General features: G+C 65.1%; 2 protein-coding genes across 7 annotated transcripts in view; one reads left to right on the top strand and one right to left on the bottom strand.

Annotated features, from left to right (window-relative positions):
* The window catches only part of RTKN (rhotekin), a 23,531-nt gene extending 17,726 nt beyond the window's left edge, over positions 1-5,805 (top strand). For 3 of the 5 annotated variants that reach the window (XM_064712072.1, XM_064712071.1, XM_064712073.1), the window contains 3 exons: positions 215-380; positions 2,792-2,896; positions 5,116-5,805. In XM_064712072.1, coding sequence (XP_064568142.1) covers positions 215-380; positions 2,792-2,896; positions 5,116-5,414 — 570 coding nt within the window. In that variant the 3' untranslated portion in view covers positions 5,415-5,805. Of the gene's footprint in view, positions 1-214; positions 381-2,791; positions 2,897-3,057; positions 3,351-5,115 lie in introns of those variants that run through there. The other 2 variants (XM_064712074.1, XM_064712075.1) reach the window with 2 other exon arrangements.
* A 13-nt stretch (positions 5,806-5,818) lies between these two features.
* LOC135447193 (drebrin-like) lies at positions 5,819-14,424 on the bottom strand. 2 transcript variants are annotated; one of them, XM_064712080.1, is made up of 13 exons: positions 14,308-14,424; positions 13,036-13,088; positions 12,838-12,950; positions 12,690-12,764; positions 12,124-12,258; positions 11,949-12,026; positions 11,222-11,373; positions 9,894-9,948; positions 8,686-8,760; positions 8,460-8,574; positions 7,289-8,388; positions 6,195-6,240; positions 5,819-6,116 (listed from the first exon to the last, which is right to left on the bottom strand). In XM_064712080.1, the coding sequence occupies exons 1-13, from the start codon at positions 14,391-14,393 to the stop codon at positions 6,016-6,018; spliced, it is 2,184 nt and encodes a 727-aa protein (XP_064568150.1). In that variant the 5' UTR covers positions 14,394-14,424; the 3' UTR covers positions 5,819-6,015. The 2 variants fall into 2 exon arrangements, with proteins under 2 accessions (XP_064568150.1, XP_064568151.1); XM_064712081.1 differs by having other exon boundaries at positions 6,195-6,259.
* Between the last annotated feature and the right edge of the window lie 2,260 nt (positions 14,425-16,684).

Consider the following 16,684-nt stretch of genomic DNA (forward strand, 5'->3'; position numbering starts at 1 on the left):
TCTGGGCTCTCTGGGGGTGTCTCTGGGCTCTCTGGGGGTGTCTCTGGGGCTCTCTGGGTGTCTCTGGGTGTCTCTGGGGCTCTCTGGGTGTCTCTGGGCTCTCTGGGGTCTCTCTGGAGCTCTTTGGGATGTTCTGGGGGTCTGTGGTGTCTCTGGGTGGGATCTCTGGGGGTGTCCCTGGTCTCCGTGCCCCCCAGCCCTGTGTGTGCCCCAGGACACGCGGGTGCGGGCGCTGCAGGCGGGGGGTCGGGGGCAGCCCCCCGGGGTGGCCGTCACCAACCGCCTGGGCGGGGAGGAGGTGACACACGGGCTGCTGGCCGAGAGCACGGCCGAGGCGCAGCGCTGGCTGCAGGCCTGGGGACAGCACCTCTGCGACCTGGGTGAGCCCCCGGGACCCCCGGGACACCCCTGACATGTGGGACCCCACACATCCCTGTGGGACCCTCCCAGCCCTGTGGGACCCCACACATCACTGTGGGACCCTCCACATACCCTGTGGGACCCTACAAACCCCTGTGGGACCCTTCATGTCCCTGTGGCACCCTACACATCCCTGTGGGACCCTCCCAGCCCTGTGGGACCCCACACATCCCTGTGGGACCCTAAACATCCCAGTGGGACCCTCCCATTCCTGTGGGACCCTCCCATTCCTTATGGGACCCTATACATCCCTGTGGGACCCTACACACCCCTGTGAGACCCTCCACATCCCTGTGGCACCCTAAATATCCCGGTGGCACCCTGCACATCCCTATAGGACCCTCCACATTCCCTCTGGGACCCTCCCAGCTCTGTGGGACGCTACAAATCCCTGTGGGAATTCCCATCATCCCTGTGGGACCCTCTGTGTTCGTGGGACCCTGTCCCAGTGGGATCCCCGTTGTTACAAGACCCCAAACCTTGTGGGACCCCCTGATCCCTGTGGGACCCCCACCCTGGCAGGACCCCTGACCATCCCTGTGGGGGCTCCATCACCCCAGGACTCCATACCCAGGGGGACCCAGAGCAATGGGGATGAGGACAAGGCTGGGAACAGGACAGGGACAGGGACAGGGATGGGCACGGGATGGGGACAGTGACATGGGTGGCAACAACAATGGGGTGGGACACAGATGGGAAGACACAAGAACAGGACCCCCTTGGGGACCCCCACTCCAAACCATCCTTGTGGGAGCTCCATCACCCCAGGACCCCCAACCCAGTGGGACACCAGTCCTGAGAGCACCCCTATTCCTGTGAGACCCCATCCCAGACTGACTCTATACAGTGGGACCCCCATCCAACAGGACCCCAACATCCAATGGGACCCCCATTTCCCTGCAGACCCCATCCCAGGCTGACCCCATCCAATAGAACCCCCATCCAATGGGACCCCCAGCCCCCTGCAATCCCCATTCCCACAAGACCCCCATCCCAGGCTGTCCCCATTTCTCTGTAGACCCCCTCCTAGGCAGACTCCATCCAATGGAACCCCTGTCCAGTGGGACCTCTACCATCCAATGGGACCCCCATCGCCCTGCAGGCCCCATCCCTATCCCCTCCAGACCCCACTCCCCTGCAATCTCCCTCCCCTGCAGCCCCCATCCCAGGCAGACCCCATCCAATGGGACCCCCATCTCAGGCAGGCCCCATCCCCCTGCAATCCCCATCCCCCTGCAGACCCCATTCCCCTGCAGCCCCCATCAAATGGGACCCCCATTCCCCTGCAGACCCCATTCAACAGGACCCCCATCCCTCTGCAGACCCCACCCCTTCAATCCCCATCCCTCTGCAGCCCCCATCCCCTGCAGACCCCATCCCCTGCAATCCCCATCACCCTGCAGACCCCATCCCCTGCAATCCCCATCACCCTGCAGACCCCATCCAATGGGACCCCATTCCCCTGCAGACCCCATTCAACAGGACCCCCATTTCTCTGCAGACCCCATCCCCTGCAGACCCCATCCCAGGCTGACCCCATCCAATGGGACCCCCATCCAATGGGACCCCCATCCTAGGCAGTCCCCATTCCAGTGGGACCCCATCTCCCTGCAGACCCCATCCCAGTGGGACCCTATCCCATGCAGACCCCATCCAATGGGACCCCAATACAATGGAACCCCCATCCCCCTGCAGACCCCATCCCCTGCAATTCCCATCCCCCTGCAGATCCCATCCAACAAGACCCCCATGCCCTGCAGACCCCACACCAGACTGATACCATCCCCTTCAATCTCCATCCCCTGCAATTCCCATCCCCCTGCAGTCCCCATGCCCTACAGACCCCATCCAACAGGACCTCCATGCCCTGCAGACCCCATCCCAGGCTGGCCCCACACCAGGCTGACCCCATCCCCCTGCAGACCCCATCCAACAGGACCCCCATTTCTCTGCAGACCCCATCCCAGGCTGACTCCATCCAATGGGACCCCCATCCTAGGCAGTCCCCATTCCAGTGGGACCCCATCCCCCTGCAGACCCCATCCCAGGGGGACCCCGTCCCATGCAGACCCCATCCAATGGGACCCCCATCCCCCTGCAGACCCCATCCCCTGCAATTCCCATCCACCTACCGACCCCATCCAACAAGACCCCCATGCCCTGCAGTCCCCATCCCAGGCTGACCCCATCCCCATCCCCTTCAATCCCCGCCCCCTGCAGACCCCACCCCAGGCTGACCCCATCCAATGGGACCCGCAGACCCCATCCCCATCCCTTTCAATCCCCCCCCTGCAGCCCCCATCCTGAACCTCCTGGCTCCCGGGGGTCTCTGTCCCCCCGCCCATTGTCCCGTTGTCCCCGCTGTCCCCAGCCCAGTGGAAGCAGTGCTGTGAGGAGCTGATGCGGATCGAGGAGCCCCCCCCACGCCGCCCCCCGGCCCCGCTGCCCCCCCAGGGCTCCCTGTACCACCAGACGGGTGAGTGGGGCCCGTCGGGGTGGGGGGCTCTGCTCTGTCTCCCCTCTCTGCTCTCTGCTCGCTCCCTAACGCTGCTCTTCTCGCTGTCCCCCCGTTTCTGTCCCCCTCTCGTTTCTGTCCCCCCTTTCTGCCGCTGTCCCCCCTCCCTGGGGCGCCCCCAGCCCCGCCGGGCCCCCCCGGGCCCCCCCCGGCCGAGGGGCTGCTGCTGCAGGAGAATGTGTCAGCCGAGATCCGGGCTCTGCTCAGCTCCTACTACAGCGACAGGTGACGGGGGGGACACGGGGGGACCCCCGACAGCCCCCCGCAATGCCGCAGAGAGGGGACAGAGGGAAACGGGATAGGGAAATGGGATAGAGGGAAATGGGATAGAGGGATGGGATAGAGGGAAATGGGATAGGGAAATGGGATAGAGGGAAATGGGATAGAGGGAAATGGAATAGGGAAATGGGATAGAGGGAAATGGGATAGAGGGAAATGGGATAGAGGGATGGGATAGAGGGAAATGGGATAGAGGGATGGAAAGAGGGAATGGGATATGGGAAATGGGATAGAGGGATCGGATAGAGGAAAATGGGATAGAGGAAAATGGGATAGGGAAATGGGATAGAGGGATGGATATAGGGAAATGGGATATAGAGAAATGGGATATAGGGAAATGGCATAGAGGATGGGATATGGGGAAATGGGATAGAGGATGGGTAGAGAAAGGATATAGAGAAATGGGACATAGGGAAATGGGATATAAGGGTGGATGAGAAATGGGATATAGGGAATGGAATGAGGAATGGGATATAGGGAAATGGGACTAGGACATGGGTATAGGAATGGGATAGAGAAATGGATACAGGGAAATGGGATATTGGGATGGGGTAGAGAAATGGGATATAGAGAAATGGGATAGAGGAATGGGATATAGGGAAATGGGATATAAGGAAATGGGACATAGGGAAATGGGATATAAAGATGGGATAGAGAAATGGGATACAGGGAAATGGGATATAGGGATGGGGTAGAGAAATGGGATATAGGGAAGTGGGATTGAGGGAAACGGGATAGAGGGGTGGGATATAGGGAAATGGGATAGAGGGAAATGGGACAGAGGGAAATGGGATAGGGAAATGGGATAGAGGGATGGGATAGAGGGAAATGGGATAGAGGGAAATGGGATGGAAGGAAATGGGATATAGGGATGGGATATAGGGAAATGGGATAGAGGGATGGGATATGGGGAAATGGGATAGGGAAATGGGATAGAGGGAAATGGGATAGAGGGAAATGGGATAGGGAAATGGGATAGAGGGAAACGGGATAGAGGGATGGGACAGAGGGAAATGGGATGGAGGGAAATGGGATATAGGGATGGGATATAGGGATGGGGTAGAGAAATGGGATATAGAGAAATGGGACATAGGGAAATGGGATATAAGGATGGGACTGAGAAATGGGATATAGGGAAATGGGATAGAGAAATGGGATATAAGGAAATGGGACATAGGGAAATGGGATATAAGGATGGGATAGAGAAATGGGATACAGGGAAATGGGATATAGGGATGGGGTAGAGAAATGGGATATAGGGAAATGGGACATATGGAAATGGGATATAAGGATGAGATCGAGAAATGGGATATAGGGAAATGGGATAGAGAAATGGGACATAGGGAAATGGGACATAGGGACATGGGATATAGGAATGGGATAGAGAAATGGGATACAGGGAAATGGGATATTGGGATGGGGTAGAGAAATGGGATATAGAGAAATGGGATAGAGGAATGGGATATAGGGAAATGGGATATAAGGATGGGATAGAGAAATGGGATACAGGGAAATGGGATATAGGGATGGGGTAGAGAAATGGGATATAGGGAAATGGGATATAAGGATGGATGAGAAATGGGATATAGGGAAATGGGATAGAGAAATGGGACATAGGGAAATGGGACATAGGGACGGGATGTAGGAATGGGATAGAGGGTGGTGTTTATTAACACTGCCGTGATAAAGGGGACACTGCAATGAGGGGACCCCCGACAGCCCCCCCGTGCTGCCACAGCCCCCCCAGCACAGCCCTGGGGACAGGGGGTGGCAAAAAGGGACCCCAACCCACCCCCCCCCACAGCCCCACGGGGGAGTATGGGGATATTTGGGGGGGGGTCATTCAGTGTGTGTGGGGTCCGGGGCTGCCCGTGACCCCCCCTTTTCCCCGTCCCCCCCAGCTATTGACCCCTCGGATGACATCGCTGCCGTCACCGAGATCCTGGCGGGGCACGGGGGGGCTCCCCGCGCTCCGGGCCCCCCCCCGTGGCTCTCGCTGTTCGAGGGGCCCCCCCTGCGCAGCCCCAGCCCCCCCCGCCGGGGCCGCCCCCGAACCCTGTCCTTGGACGCCCGGCTCAGCACCCTCAAGGGCCGGGGGGGCCCCCCAAAACCGCCCCACTCCAGCTCCTCCAGCAGCGGCAGCAGCAGCCCGGGGCCCCCCCAGCGCGACCCCCCCAGAGCCCTCCAGTCCCGGGTGTGACCCCCCCCCCCCAAGCACTTTTGGGGGGGTAACAGAGGGATGGACCCCCCCTCAAGGGGGTTTGGGGGGTGTTGGGGGCTCCCTGCTTCTGTTTTTGGGGAGAAACTGGAATTTCTGCCCTCCCCATGCTGGGGGGGCTCAGGGCTAAACTCCAAAAAGGGGGGGGTGGTTTCCTTCCCCCCCCCACACAAAGGTGGGTGCTGGGGAACCCCCCCACCGCAGGGTGGGTGCTCAGGGTCTAACCCGGGGTGGGGGGGACACAGAGCCCCCCCCAGCTCTGCTTTCCTCACCTCTAACCCGGGGTGTGGGGGGGACACAGCCCCCCCTTGGCAGGGCCCCCCACAATTAATAATATTCACTAATAATTTGCATTAAAATTTATTTAACAGCTGCTGTGTGTGATTTTGGGTGGGGAGGGGGCGTGGGGGTCCCTGTGCCCATGTGTGGGGGGGGGTTTGGGGGTGCTGCCCCCTCCCCAAGCTGCTCTTTTGGGGTGCAGTGGGGGGTGGAGGCTGTGCTGGGGGGTGAGGGGGACAGGATGTGCTGTGGTGCCATAGGGGGGACCCCCCCTCCCCAAAAGGAGGTGCTGAGCCCCCCTCAATTACACAGCGTGGGGGGAGAGGTCCTCATCCTCGTTGGGGGGGTTGGAGCCCCCCAAAAGCGGTGGGTGGGGGGCGTCCCGGGCCAGCAGCAGCGCGAAGCCTGCGGGGAGAGTGGCGGTGAGATGGATTTGGGGGGTTTTGGGTAAATCTGGGGGATTCCGGGGGGGTTTTGGGGTACCTGGCGTGGCTTTGTGCAGGACGAGGCTCTCGCCGGGCTCCTCCCCCTGCGCAAAGTGGGAGGGGCTGAGGGGGCTCTGCACCCCCCCCATGGGCCCGCCCCCCACACCAGAGACCCCCCCTGCCCCCCACCCCATTCCCTCTCCAGCCCCCAGAACATCCCCATCGCCCCCAGCCCCACAGAACCCCAAACCCCCATCACCCCCATCCCCACAATACCCTAGTCCCCCATCTCAGTCCCCCACATTTCCCCTAGACCCCCATCACCCCCAGACCCACGGAACCCCAGCCCCACATCTCAGCCCCCCACATTTTCCCAACCCCACTTTTCCCCCAGCCCCACACATAGCCCCCAGACCCCCATCTCAGCCCCCCATCACCCCCAGCCCCACCGAACCTCAGCCCCCCCATCTCAGCCCCCCACATCACCCCCAGCCCCACCGAACCTCAGCCCCCCATCTCAGACCCCCACATTTCCCCAACCCCACAGGACCCCCAGCCCCACACGAACCTCAGCCCCTCCATCTCAACCCCACACATTGCCCCCAGCCCCCCCCATCTCAGCCCCCCATCACCCCCAGCCCCCCATCTCAGCCCCCCACATTTCCCCAGCCCCACAGGACCCCCAGCTCCCCATCTCGGCCCCCCCACTTTTCCCAGCCCCCCCCATCACCCCCAAACCCCCATCTCAGCTCCCCAAATTTCCCCAGCCCCCAATCGCCCCCAGCCTCCCTATTACCCCCAGCCCCCCATCTCGCCCCCGCATCGCTGCCAGTCCCCAATTTGAGCCCCCCACATTTCCTCCAGCCCCCCATCAATCTCAACCCCTCATCACCCCCACCAGCCCCAAAGAACCCCAGCCCCATCTCAGCCCCCCACATCACCCCCAGCCCCCCATCACCCCCAGGCCCCCACATTTCCCCAGCATCCCATTGCCCCCAGACCCCATCTCAGCCCCCCACATTTTCCCCAGCCCCCCAAAAACTCAAATCCCCATCATTCCCAGCCCCACAGAACGAAGACCCCCATCTCAGCCCCCCACATCTCCCCCAGCCCCCATCTGAGCCCCCCATCTCCCCCAGCCTCTCCCCGTACCTGTCCCGGGGGGGGTCCCGGCTCCCAGGGGGCTTCCCAGCGCCCCCCCCACTCGTGCCCCCCGATTCCATTGCGCCCCAAATCCTGCGGGTCCTGCAGCGGGCGGGGGAGCCCGGCCGGGGGTTCTGGGGGTTTTGGGGACCCCTCCCGCGGGCTGGGGACCCCCTCGAGCAGCGGCCCCAGGGATTCCCATGCTGGGGGGCTGGGCAGAGGGGGGCTGTCCGGGGGGGGGCCCTGCACATCCCGGGGGGGGCTGGGGGGACACCCCAAACCCGGAGCGCTGCAAGGAGGGAGGGGCTGCACCCCACAAGCGCTTTCAGGAGACCCCTGCCCAGGGGGGACCCCCGAGCGGGGGGGGCTGGGAGGGGACCCAGACATGGCCTGGGGGGACCCTGAGCTGGTGGTGACAAAATCGGGGGTCCCCAGGGTGTCGGAGGGAGGGGTCCCCGTCCCCATGGGGCTGGAGGGGGTCCCGGTGGTGGCACTTTGGGGGGTGGCCGTCACCACAGGGCTGGGGGGTCTCTCTGGGGGGGCAGAGGGAGGGGTCCCTGTGCCCAGGGGGGTGTGGAGAGTCCCGGTGGTGGCACTTTGGGGGGTCCCTGTCCCCATCGGACTGGTGGCATGGGGGGACCCTGCTCGGGCTGGGCTGGGGGGCGTCCCTAGGGTGCCACATTGGGGGGTCCCTGTTCCCATAGGACTGGTGGCATGGGGGGTCCCTGTCCCCACAGGGCTGACGGGGGTGGCACTGGTGGCACATTGGGGGGTCCCTGTCCCCACAGGGCTGACGGGGGCGGCACTGATGACACATTGAGGGGTCCCTGTCCCCATAGGACTGGTGGCAAGGGGGGACCCTGCTCGGGCTGGGCTGGGGGGCGTCCCCAGGGTGCCCCTCCCCATGGGGCTGCCGGGGGTCCCGCCGGTGGCACCCTGGGCTGTCGCTGTCCCCGCGGGGCTGGCGGGGGGCAGAGGCGGCGGCGGCCGGCGGGGGCTGGCGGGCGGTGCCCCACGGCCAGGGGGGCTCTGGGGGGTCTCCGGCCGGCGGAAGATGAAGGCGGATTCCGTCAGGCTGCGCTGGTACCGCAGGAACGGCCGGCGAGCACCTGGCGGGGGCGAGGGCTCAGCGGGGACCCCCGGAGCCCCCCGTGCCCCCCGTGCCCCCCACGGCACCTACCGGGGGCGCTGCCGGCCAGCGGGGACGGCGATGTGGATGTGGACCCCGAGCGCTCCCGCTGGCGGAAGAATTCCCGGGGGTTCTGGGTGCGCTGGGACACCAGGATGGCGGCTTCCTGCGGGACCGGGGCTCAGCGGGGCGGCCACGGGGCACCGTGGGGCGGCCACGGCACTGCCAGAGCCCCCGTGACCCCCGGGGATGGGAGGGACCCGGTCCCGGCACTCACGGCCGCCGTCCCGCTGAGCCCGGTGCGACCCCCGCGCTCCCGCTCGGCCGCCTCCTGCTCCCGCTGCTGCTGCTCCTGCGGGAGCGATGGGGACGCTGAGGGATCCCTCGGGATGGAGCCTGGATCCCTCGGGATGGATCCCTGGCTAGAGCCCTCATACCTCCCCAGCATCCCCGTGCAAAAAAATCTCCTGAATCCCTTGGGATGGACCCGCCGGATCCCAAGGGATGGACATCTCGGATTCCTCGCGATGAACCCCTTCAGATCCCCCAGGACGGATCCCCCAGGATACCCTGGGATTAACCCCTTCAGATCCTCCAGGACGAGCCTCCCAGATCCCCCAGGATGGACCCCCAGATTCCCTGGGATGAATCCCTTCAGGTCCCCCGGGATGGACCCCCGGGATTAACCCCTTCAGACCCTCAGGATGGAGCCCCCAGATCCTCCACGATCGACCCCCAGGTTCCCCTGGGATCAACTCCTTCACATCCCTCAGGATGGACCCCCGGATCCCCCAGGATAGACCCCCCCAGATCCCCTGGGATGAACCCCTTCAGATCCCTCAGGATGGACCCCCGGATCCCCAGGATGACCCCCCAGATCCCCTAGGATGAACCCTTCAATCCTCCAGATGACACCAGACCCGCCAGATAGACGGGACCTTGGATGAGCCCCTTCAGATACCCCAGAATGGATCCCCCGGATCCCCCAGGATGGACCCCCCAGATCTTCCAGGATGGACCCCCAGGATCCCCTGGGATCAACCCCCTCAGATCCCACAGGATGGGCACTCGGATCCCCCAGGATGAACCCCCCGGTTTCCCCAGGATGGAGCCCCCAGACCCTTTGGATGAACCCCGTCAGATCCCCCGGGATGGATCCCGGATTCCCTGGGATGAACCCTGGACACACCCCGGGATGAACCCTTCCAGATCCCCCGGGACAGACACCCAGAACTCCCTGAACCCCCTGGGATTGCCCCCCCGGGATGGACCCCCTGAAACCCCGGGATGGACCCCCCTGATCCTCCAGGACAGACGCCCAGAACTCCCCGAACTCCCCGGGATGGACGCCCTGAAACCCCCCGGGATGAAGCCCAGACTGCCCGGGATGAACGCCCTGGATCCTGCTGGGATGGAGCCCCCGGACAGACCCCCCCGATCCCCCTGAGACCCCGAGCCCCCCATTCCCGGCCCCTTCCCGCTCACCCATCGCTCCTGCTCCTTCCTGCGCTCCTCCGCGTCCAGCCGCGCCTGCTCCTGCCTGCGGGGCCGCACCGGGGCGTCACCGAGGGGACACGGGGGGGACACGGAGGGGACACGGTGGGGTTACAGGGCGGGACACGGGGTGGGACACGGGGTGGGACACGGGGTGGGACATGTGACGGAATGGGACACAGGATGGGAAACACCAGCGGGATATGGGGATGGGGACACGAGGATGGGACATGGGACAGGCTGGGAAACACCAGCAGGATATGGGGACAGGGACATGAGACATGGATGGGACAGAATGGGAAACACCAGTGGGGATACAGGGATGAGGACACGGGGATGGGGACATGGGACCGATGGGACAAATGGGAAACACATGGGGACACAGGATGAGAACCGGATGGGACATGGGAATGACATGGGACAGATGGGACACAGAAATACAGGGATATGGAGGACAAGGGATGGGGACACGGAGGTGGGACGTGGGACACAGATGGGAAACAGCAGCGGGATGTGGGAATGGGGACATGGGAATGGGACAGGGATGGAAACACGGGAGTGGGACAGGATGGGGCACAGATGGGACACACCAGTGGGGTATGGGGACATGGGGGTGGGACAGGATGGGACACAGATGGAAAACACCAGTGGGATACGGGGACAGGGACACGGGGGTGGGACAGGGATGGAAACACAGGGGTGGGACATGGGACACAGATGGGAAACCACCAGCGGGATGTGGGAATGGGACATGGGACAGCATGGGACATAGATGGGAAACACCAGTGGGATACAGGAATGGGGACATGGGGATGGGATGTGGGACAGGATGGGAAACACCAGTGGGATACGGGAATGGGGACATGAGGATGGGACATGGGGCAGGCTGGGAAACACCAGTGGAATGTGGGAATGGGACATGGGACAGGATGGGACAGGGATGGGAAACATCAGTGGGATATGTGGTTGGGGACACGGGGATGGGAACACAGGGATGGGGACACGGGGGTGGGACATGGGACACAGATAGGAAACACCAGCAAGATATGGGGATGGGGAGATGGGAATGGGACGTGGGACACAGATGGGAAACACCAGCGGGATGTGGGAATGGGACATGTGACAGGATGGGACAGGGATGGGAAACACCAGTGGGATGTGGGGACAGGGACACAGGAATGGGACAGGTATGGGGACATGGGGCTGGGACAGGGATGGGGACACGGGGGTGGGACATGGGACAGGGATGGGACACGGGGCTGGGACAGGGACGGGGACACGAGGCTGGGACAGGGATGGCGGCCAGCGCTGCCCCTCACCGCCGCTCCTCGATGAGCCGCTCCCGCTCCTGCAGCCGCCGCTCCCGCTCCGCCGCCTGCAGCCGCTCCTCCTCCATGCGCTCCCGCTCCCAGCGCCGCCGCTGCTCCCGCTCCCGCTGCTTCTCCTGCTCCTTCCGCTGCTGCTCCTCGCGCTGCGCACGCACCGAGATCAGCGCCGGGAACCGGCACCGGCGGCTGCACCGGGAACTCACCCGCCCCGGTACCAGGAGCGGCGCTGCAATCCCGCTGCCACCGGGACCGGCACCGGGACCGGGACCTCGCCACACTTCATACTGGGGCTCTCCCAGCTTCGGCACCGGCACCGGGACTGAAACCGGGACCCCACCGACCACTGCACCAGAAGCCCTGGGGGCTCAGCACTGGGACTGAGACCCCCACCCCATGGGCAGTGGGACCCCTCAGCACCAGCACCGGGACCCCACAGACCCCTGGGCTGGGACCCCACTGCACCCCACACCAGCACCGGGACGCCACTGCACCCCTGGGCTGGGACTGGGACCCCACTGCACCCCACAGGGGCACCGGGACCCCCACAGACACCGGGACCCCACTGCACCCCACACGGGCACCGGGACCCCCACAGACACCGGGACCCCACTGCACCCCACACGGGCACCGGGACCCCCACAGACACCGGGACCCGCGGGCTCTGCAGCCGTGCCCCATCCCCGGGATACCGGGGGACCCCCCAGCCCCCAGCGCTCACCTCAGCCTGCTCCCAGAAGGAATCGCGCTGGGTGCGCTGCAGCTCCAGCGCCGGGTTGGTCTTGCGGTAGTTGGTGCCCTGGGGAGCACAGGGGGGGCAGCGTGGGACCCCCAGAACCCCCCAATACCCCCGGAGAGCCCCGGGAAGCCCCGCAGGGACATCGCCCCCCACTCACCACCAGCTCGGGGGGGTCCTGGGGGGTCCTCCTGGGCGGGCGAGGGGCGGGGGGCGCCAGCTGTGCCAGCACTCGGCGCAGCCCCTCCAGCGTCACCTCCTCGGGCCGCCGGGCGCTGATCACGGCCGTGGCCTCCTGCCGCCGGCACGGGACACGATGGGACAGTGCCACCCCTCCCACGGCCCTCCCTCCCCTGGGGAATCTCGGCACCATTCCCACGGACGTGTTAAATGCGGGACTGGATCCAGATGTGGGGCCGGATCCAGATGTGGGGCCGGATCCAGATCCCGGACCCAGAGAGAGCAGCGGAAGCGGTTCCGGGGGATGGGGGGGGGCGGGACGGGACCCCCCCCCGTGAGGCCGGGACCGGGAGGGGGGGGCAGGGATCCCAACCACAACCCCGGCACGGCGGCCAAGACTGGGAGCACTGGGAAAGCGCGGCTGAGTCAGCAGCGCCAGGAATGCGCCCGGGCACAGGCAAAGGTCGGGCAGGCGGGATGGGGGGGCAGGATGGGGAACTTGGGGTGGCCCCGGCACCCCCCGAGGGCTCCGTGCCCCCCACTCACCCTGAAGAAGCTGCGGATGGCCGGCAGGTGCCCGGCGCACGCTGCCCGCTGCGATTCCGGCGCCTTTTCGCCCACCTGGCACCGCAGGGAGGGCTCAGCCCGGGGGGTCCCGGCCGGGGGTCCCCCCGAGCTGCCCCCCCACACTCACCCAGCTGATCAGGACGATCCTGGGGGTGCCCGAGCCGGGATCGGGGACGCGGCACAGCCCGTACATGATGCTGCCCACGGAGAATTTTCCAGCGAGCTCATCCGGCCCCCCGGCTGTAAGGAGGGGGGGTCAGAGGGGGTGCGGGGAAACTCGGGGGACCCCTCCCCCAATATTTCCCGGCAGCGTCGCTCACGGTACCTCCGGAATCCAGGAGCTTGAGGTCGTGGTGCTTCTCATAGCCAAAAACGGCCCTGGGGGCAGAGAGGGCTCAGGGTGGGGGGGTCACAGCGGGTGTCACATAAAGTGGGGGGACCTGCCAGCCTTGGGCACCCCCCGCGCTCCCCCGTGCCACCAGCTTGGGATGAATTCATGGAAGTGCCGCCGGCAGCATCCGCCCCCGGGACAATGGGAATGTGGGAAGCGCCGGAGCGGCACAGCCCCCCCCAACAGCGACCCCCCCCCACCCGGTGCGGCGGTGCCGGGACCCCCGCCCTGCCCGGGGAGCGCTCGGGGGGACCCGTCCCGGCGGGACCGTCCCCCCCGTCCCGGGCATTCCCGGCGGCTCTGCCGCTCTTTGTTCCCGCGTGGCTCCGGTGCGGGGCTGGGCACGGCTCCGGCAGCGCGCGTGGAGCATGCAGGGCACGTCACGCGTGTCACGGCATGTCGCGACAGGCTGCGGCGCCACATGGCGGGACAGAGCCCGGCACGCGGCCGGGAGGAGCCGGCGCTGGAGCGGCTCCAGCGGCGCTCCGGGGGCAGAGGGCAATGCCCGCCCGGCCGCGGCCACGGGCTCGGGCGCTCCCGTGACGCCGGGGGGCTGCGAGCCCGGTGAGCCCCGGTGCCGCCGCTCCCCACCCCGGGATGGGGGTTTTGGGGGACACCGGCCCCGAGGCACCGGCACCGGGACCCCCAGCCCGGTACCGTCCCGGGACCCGCGCCCCCCGGTGCAGCCGGACAGACCCCCCCTTTCCGCACACCCCGGGGCGCTCCCCGCTCCCGCAGCCCCCCCGGGCCCGTCCTGCCCCAGCCCCGGGCGGCGGCGGCGCCGCTCCCAGCCCGGCGGCACCGGGAGGGAGCGGGCGGGACGGGGCGAGACCGGCTGGGGCTCCCGGTTCCCAGCGCGGCGGGCTCAGTCCCGGGACCCCCCCGCGGACCGGCACACCCGGGCCCAGAGCCCGGTGCCCCCCGGAGCCCCTTCCCGGTGCCGGTACCGGTACCGGTGCCTCTCAGCCCGCCCCCGACGGCCCGGCCCGTGCCGGTGCCCGTTCCTTCTCCTGTTCCCCGTCCTGTCTCCGGTGCCCGTCCCAGTGCCCGTTCCCAGTCTCGGTCCCCTCTTCCGTTCCCGTTTCCATTCCCGGCTCCCTGTGCCGGCTCCTCATTCCCGGTACCCTGTTCCCGGTCCTCCCTTCCGTCCCCGTTCCCGGTCTCCATTCCCGGCTCCTGTTTCGTCTCCCGGTGTCCCGTTCTCACCAGTCGGTCCCAGCCCGGGGGTTCCCCACGTCCTCCCGCGCCGCCAGCAGCGCCAGCCGGTACCGCTCCAGCCCCGGGCCCGCCATCCCGATCCCGGGGCCGATCCCGATCCCGGGGCCGCCGCCGCCCTGCGCCCGCCCCTCCCTCCCTCCCCCGCCACCCCCCCGGCGCTTTCCGCCGCCCACGGGCGGCACCGGGCGGGGCGGGGGCGGGAGCGGCCGGGAGGCACCGGCACGGCACGGGACGGGCGGCGCTGGGAGCGCTGGGAACGGGCCCGGGTCCCGCACTGGGACTGGGTCCGGTACCGGGATGAGGGTCCCGAACTGGGATGGGGATGTTGTACCGGGACAGGGGTCCGGTACCGGGATGAGGGTCCCGTAGCGGGATGTGGGTCCCATATCAGTATGGGGGTCCTGTTCTGGGATGAGGGTCCCATATCAGAATGGGGGTCCCTGTACCAGGCCTGGGTCCTGTACTGGGATGAAAGTCCCTGTACTGGGATGGGGTTCCCTGTATGGGGGTCCCTGTACTGGGATGAGGGTCCCGTATCAGTATGGGGGTCCCTATACCAGGATGAGGGTCCCTGTACTGGGATGGGGGTCCCTGTATGAGGGTTCTGTACCGGGATGGGGGTCCCTGTACCGGGATGAGGATCCTGTAGCAGGATGGGGGTCCTGTACCAGAGTGGGGGTCCCATACTGGGATGAGAGTCCCTGTACTGGGATGGGGTTCCCTGTATGGGGGTCCTGTACCAGAATGAGGGTCCTTTACTGGGATGGGGGTCCTGTATTAGGGTCCCCATACCAGGATGAGGGTCCCTGCATGAGAGTGAGTCCCTGTACTGGGGTGGGGTTCCTGTACCAGGATGGGGGTCCCTGTACTGGGATGAGGGTCCCTGTATGACAGTCCCTGCACCGGGATTAGGATCCTGTACAGGGATGGGGGTTCCATACTGGGATGAGGACCCTGTACTGGGATGAGGGTCCTTGTACTGGGATAGAGGGTCCTGTACCAGGATGAAGGTCCCATAGTGGGATGAGGGTCCCGTATCAGTATAGGGGTCCCTATACCAGGGGATGAGGGTCCTTGTACTGGGGTAGAGGACCCTGTACCAGGATGAGGGTCCCTGTATGAGGGCCCCTGTACCGGGATGAGGTTCCCATACCAGGATGGGGGTCCCATACTGGGGTGAGGGTGCCGTACTGGGATGAGGGTGCTGCACCGGGATGAGGGTGCTGTGCCAGATTCCCATTTCAGGACATGGACGCAGGTCCCAGGATCCCACTCTGGAATGCCAGTGGAGGTCCCAGGATCCCACAGCAGGACACAGATGTCACAGCAGGACGTGGGGCAGGTCCCAGGGGCCCAGGCTGGGCCGTGTGCCCGGCTCCAGCGCTGGAATGTGGCTGCAGTGCCAGGATCCCATCCCACCACCAGGGTCCCCAAACTGTCCCCCCTGTCCCCTCCCCCGGCCCTGGAGCCTCTCCCCCATTCCCTTTTTACTCCAGGAAATGGGATTTTGGGGCTGGGGGAGTCACCGGGTGCCCCTCGACCATGAAGGGGGTGGCGGGGGGGTCTTGGGGACATTCCCAGCCCAGAGTCTGGCCCGGCCCGTCCCCACAGGGCTCCTGTCCCAAAGCCTCTCCCCGTTCCCTTATTTGGGCACCGCGGCTGGAAAATCCCAAATCCCCGGGGAGGAGAAAAATGCTGGAAAATGGGATCGTGGGCCCAGGGACACGCCCAGCCCAGTGCGGCGAGCCGTGTCACCCCCTGTCACCGGGGACCACTGGTGGCACTGGTGTGAGTGGTGTGAGTGGCATTACTGGTCTGAGTGGTGTCATTGGTGTCACTGGTGTTGCTGGTGTCACCAGTGTTACTTTCTACTGGTGTCACTCTTACTGGTGTCACTGGTTTTACTGGTTTTGCTGGTTTTACTGGTATCAAATCTGTCACTGGTGTCGCTGCTGTCATTGCTGTCACTGCTGTCATTGTTATCTCACTGCTGTCATTGTTATCAGTGACGTCACTGCTTTGGCTGGTGTAACCGGTAGTACTGGTTTTACTGGTGTCACTGGTTTAACTGGTGTCACTCGGGTTACTGCTGTCACCGGTTTTACTGGTGTGTCCCTGGTGTCACTGCTGTCATTGCTGTCATTGCTGTCACTGCTGTCATTGTTGTCAGTGACGTCACCGCTTTGACTGGTGTAACCGGTAGTACTGGTTTTACTGGTGTCACTGGTTTGACAAGTGCCACTCGGGTTACTGCTGTCACCGGTTTTACTGGTGTGTCCCGCTACTGTCACCGGTGTCACTGCTGTCACTGCCGTCAGTGACGTCACCGCTTTGACTGGTGTAACCGGTAGTGCTGGTTGTACTG

Source organism: Zonotrichia leucophrys, chromosome 4, assembly GCF_028769735.1.
Source record: "Zonotrichia leucophrys gambelii isolate GWCS_2022_RI chromosome 4, RI_Zleu_2.0, whole genome shotgun sequence".
Classification (NCBI taxonomy): Eukaryota; Metazoa; Chordata; class Aves; order Passeriformes; family Passerellidae; genus Zonotrichia; species Zonotrichia leucophrys.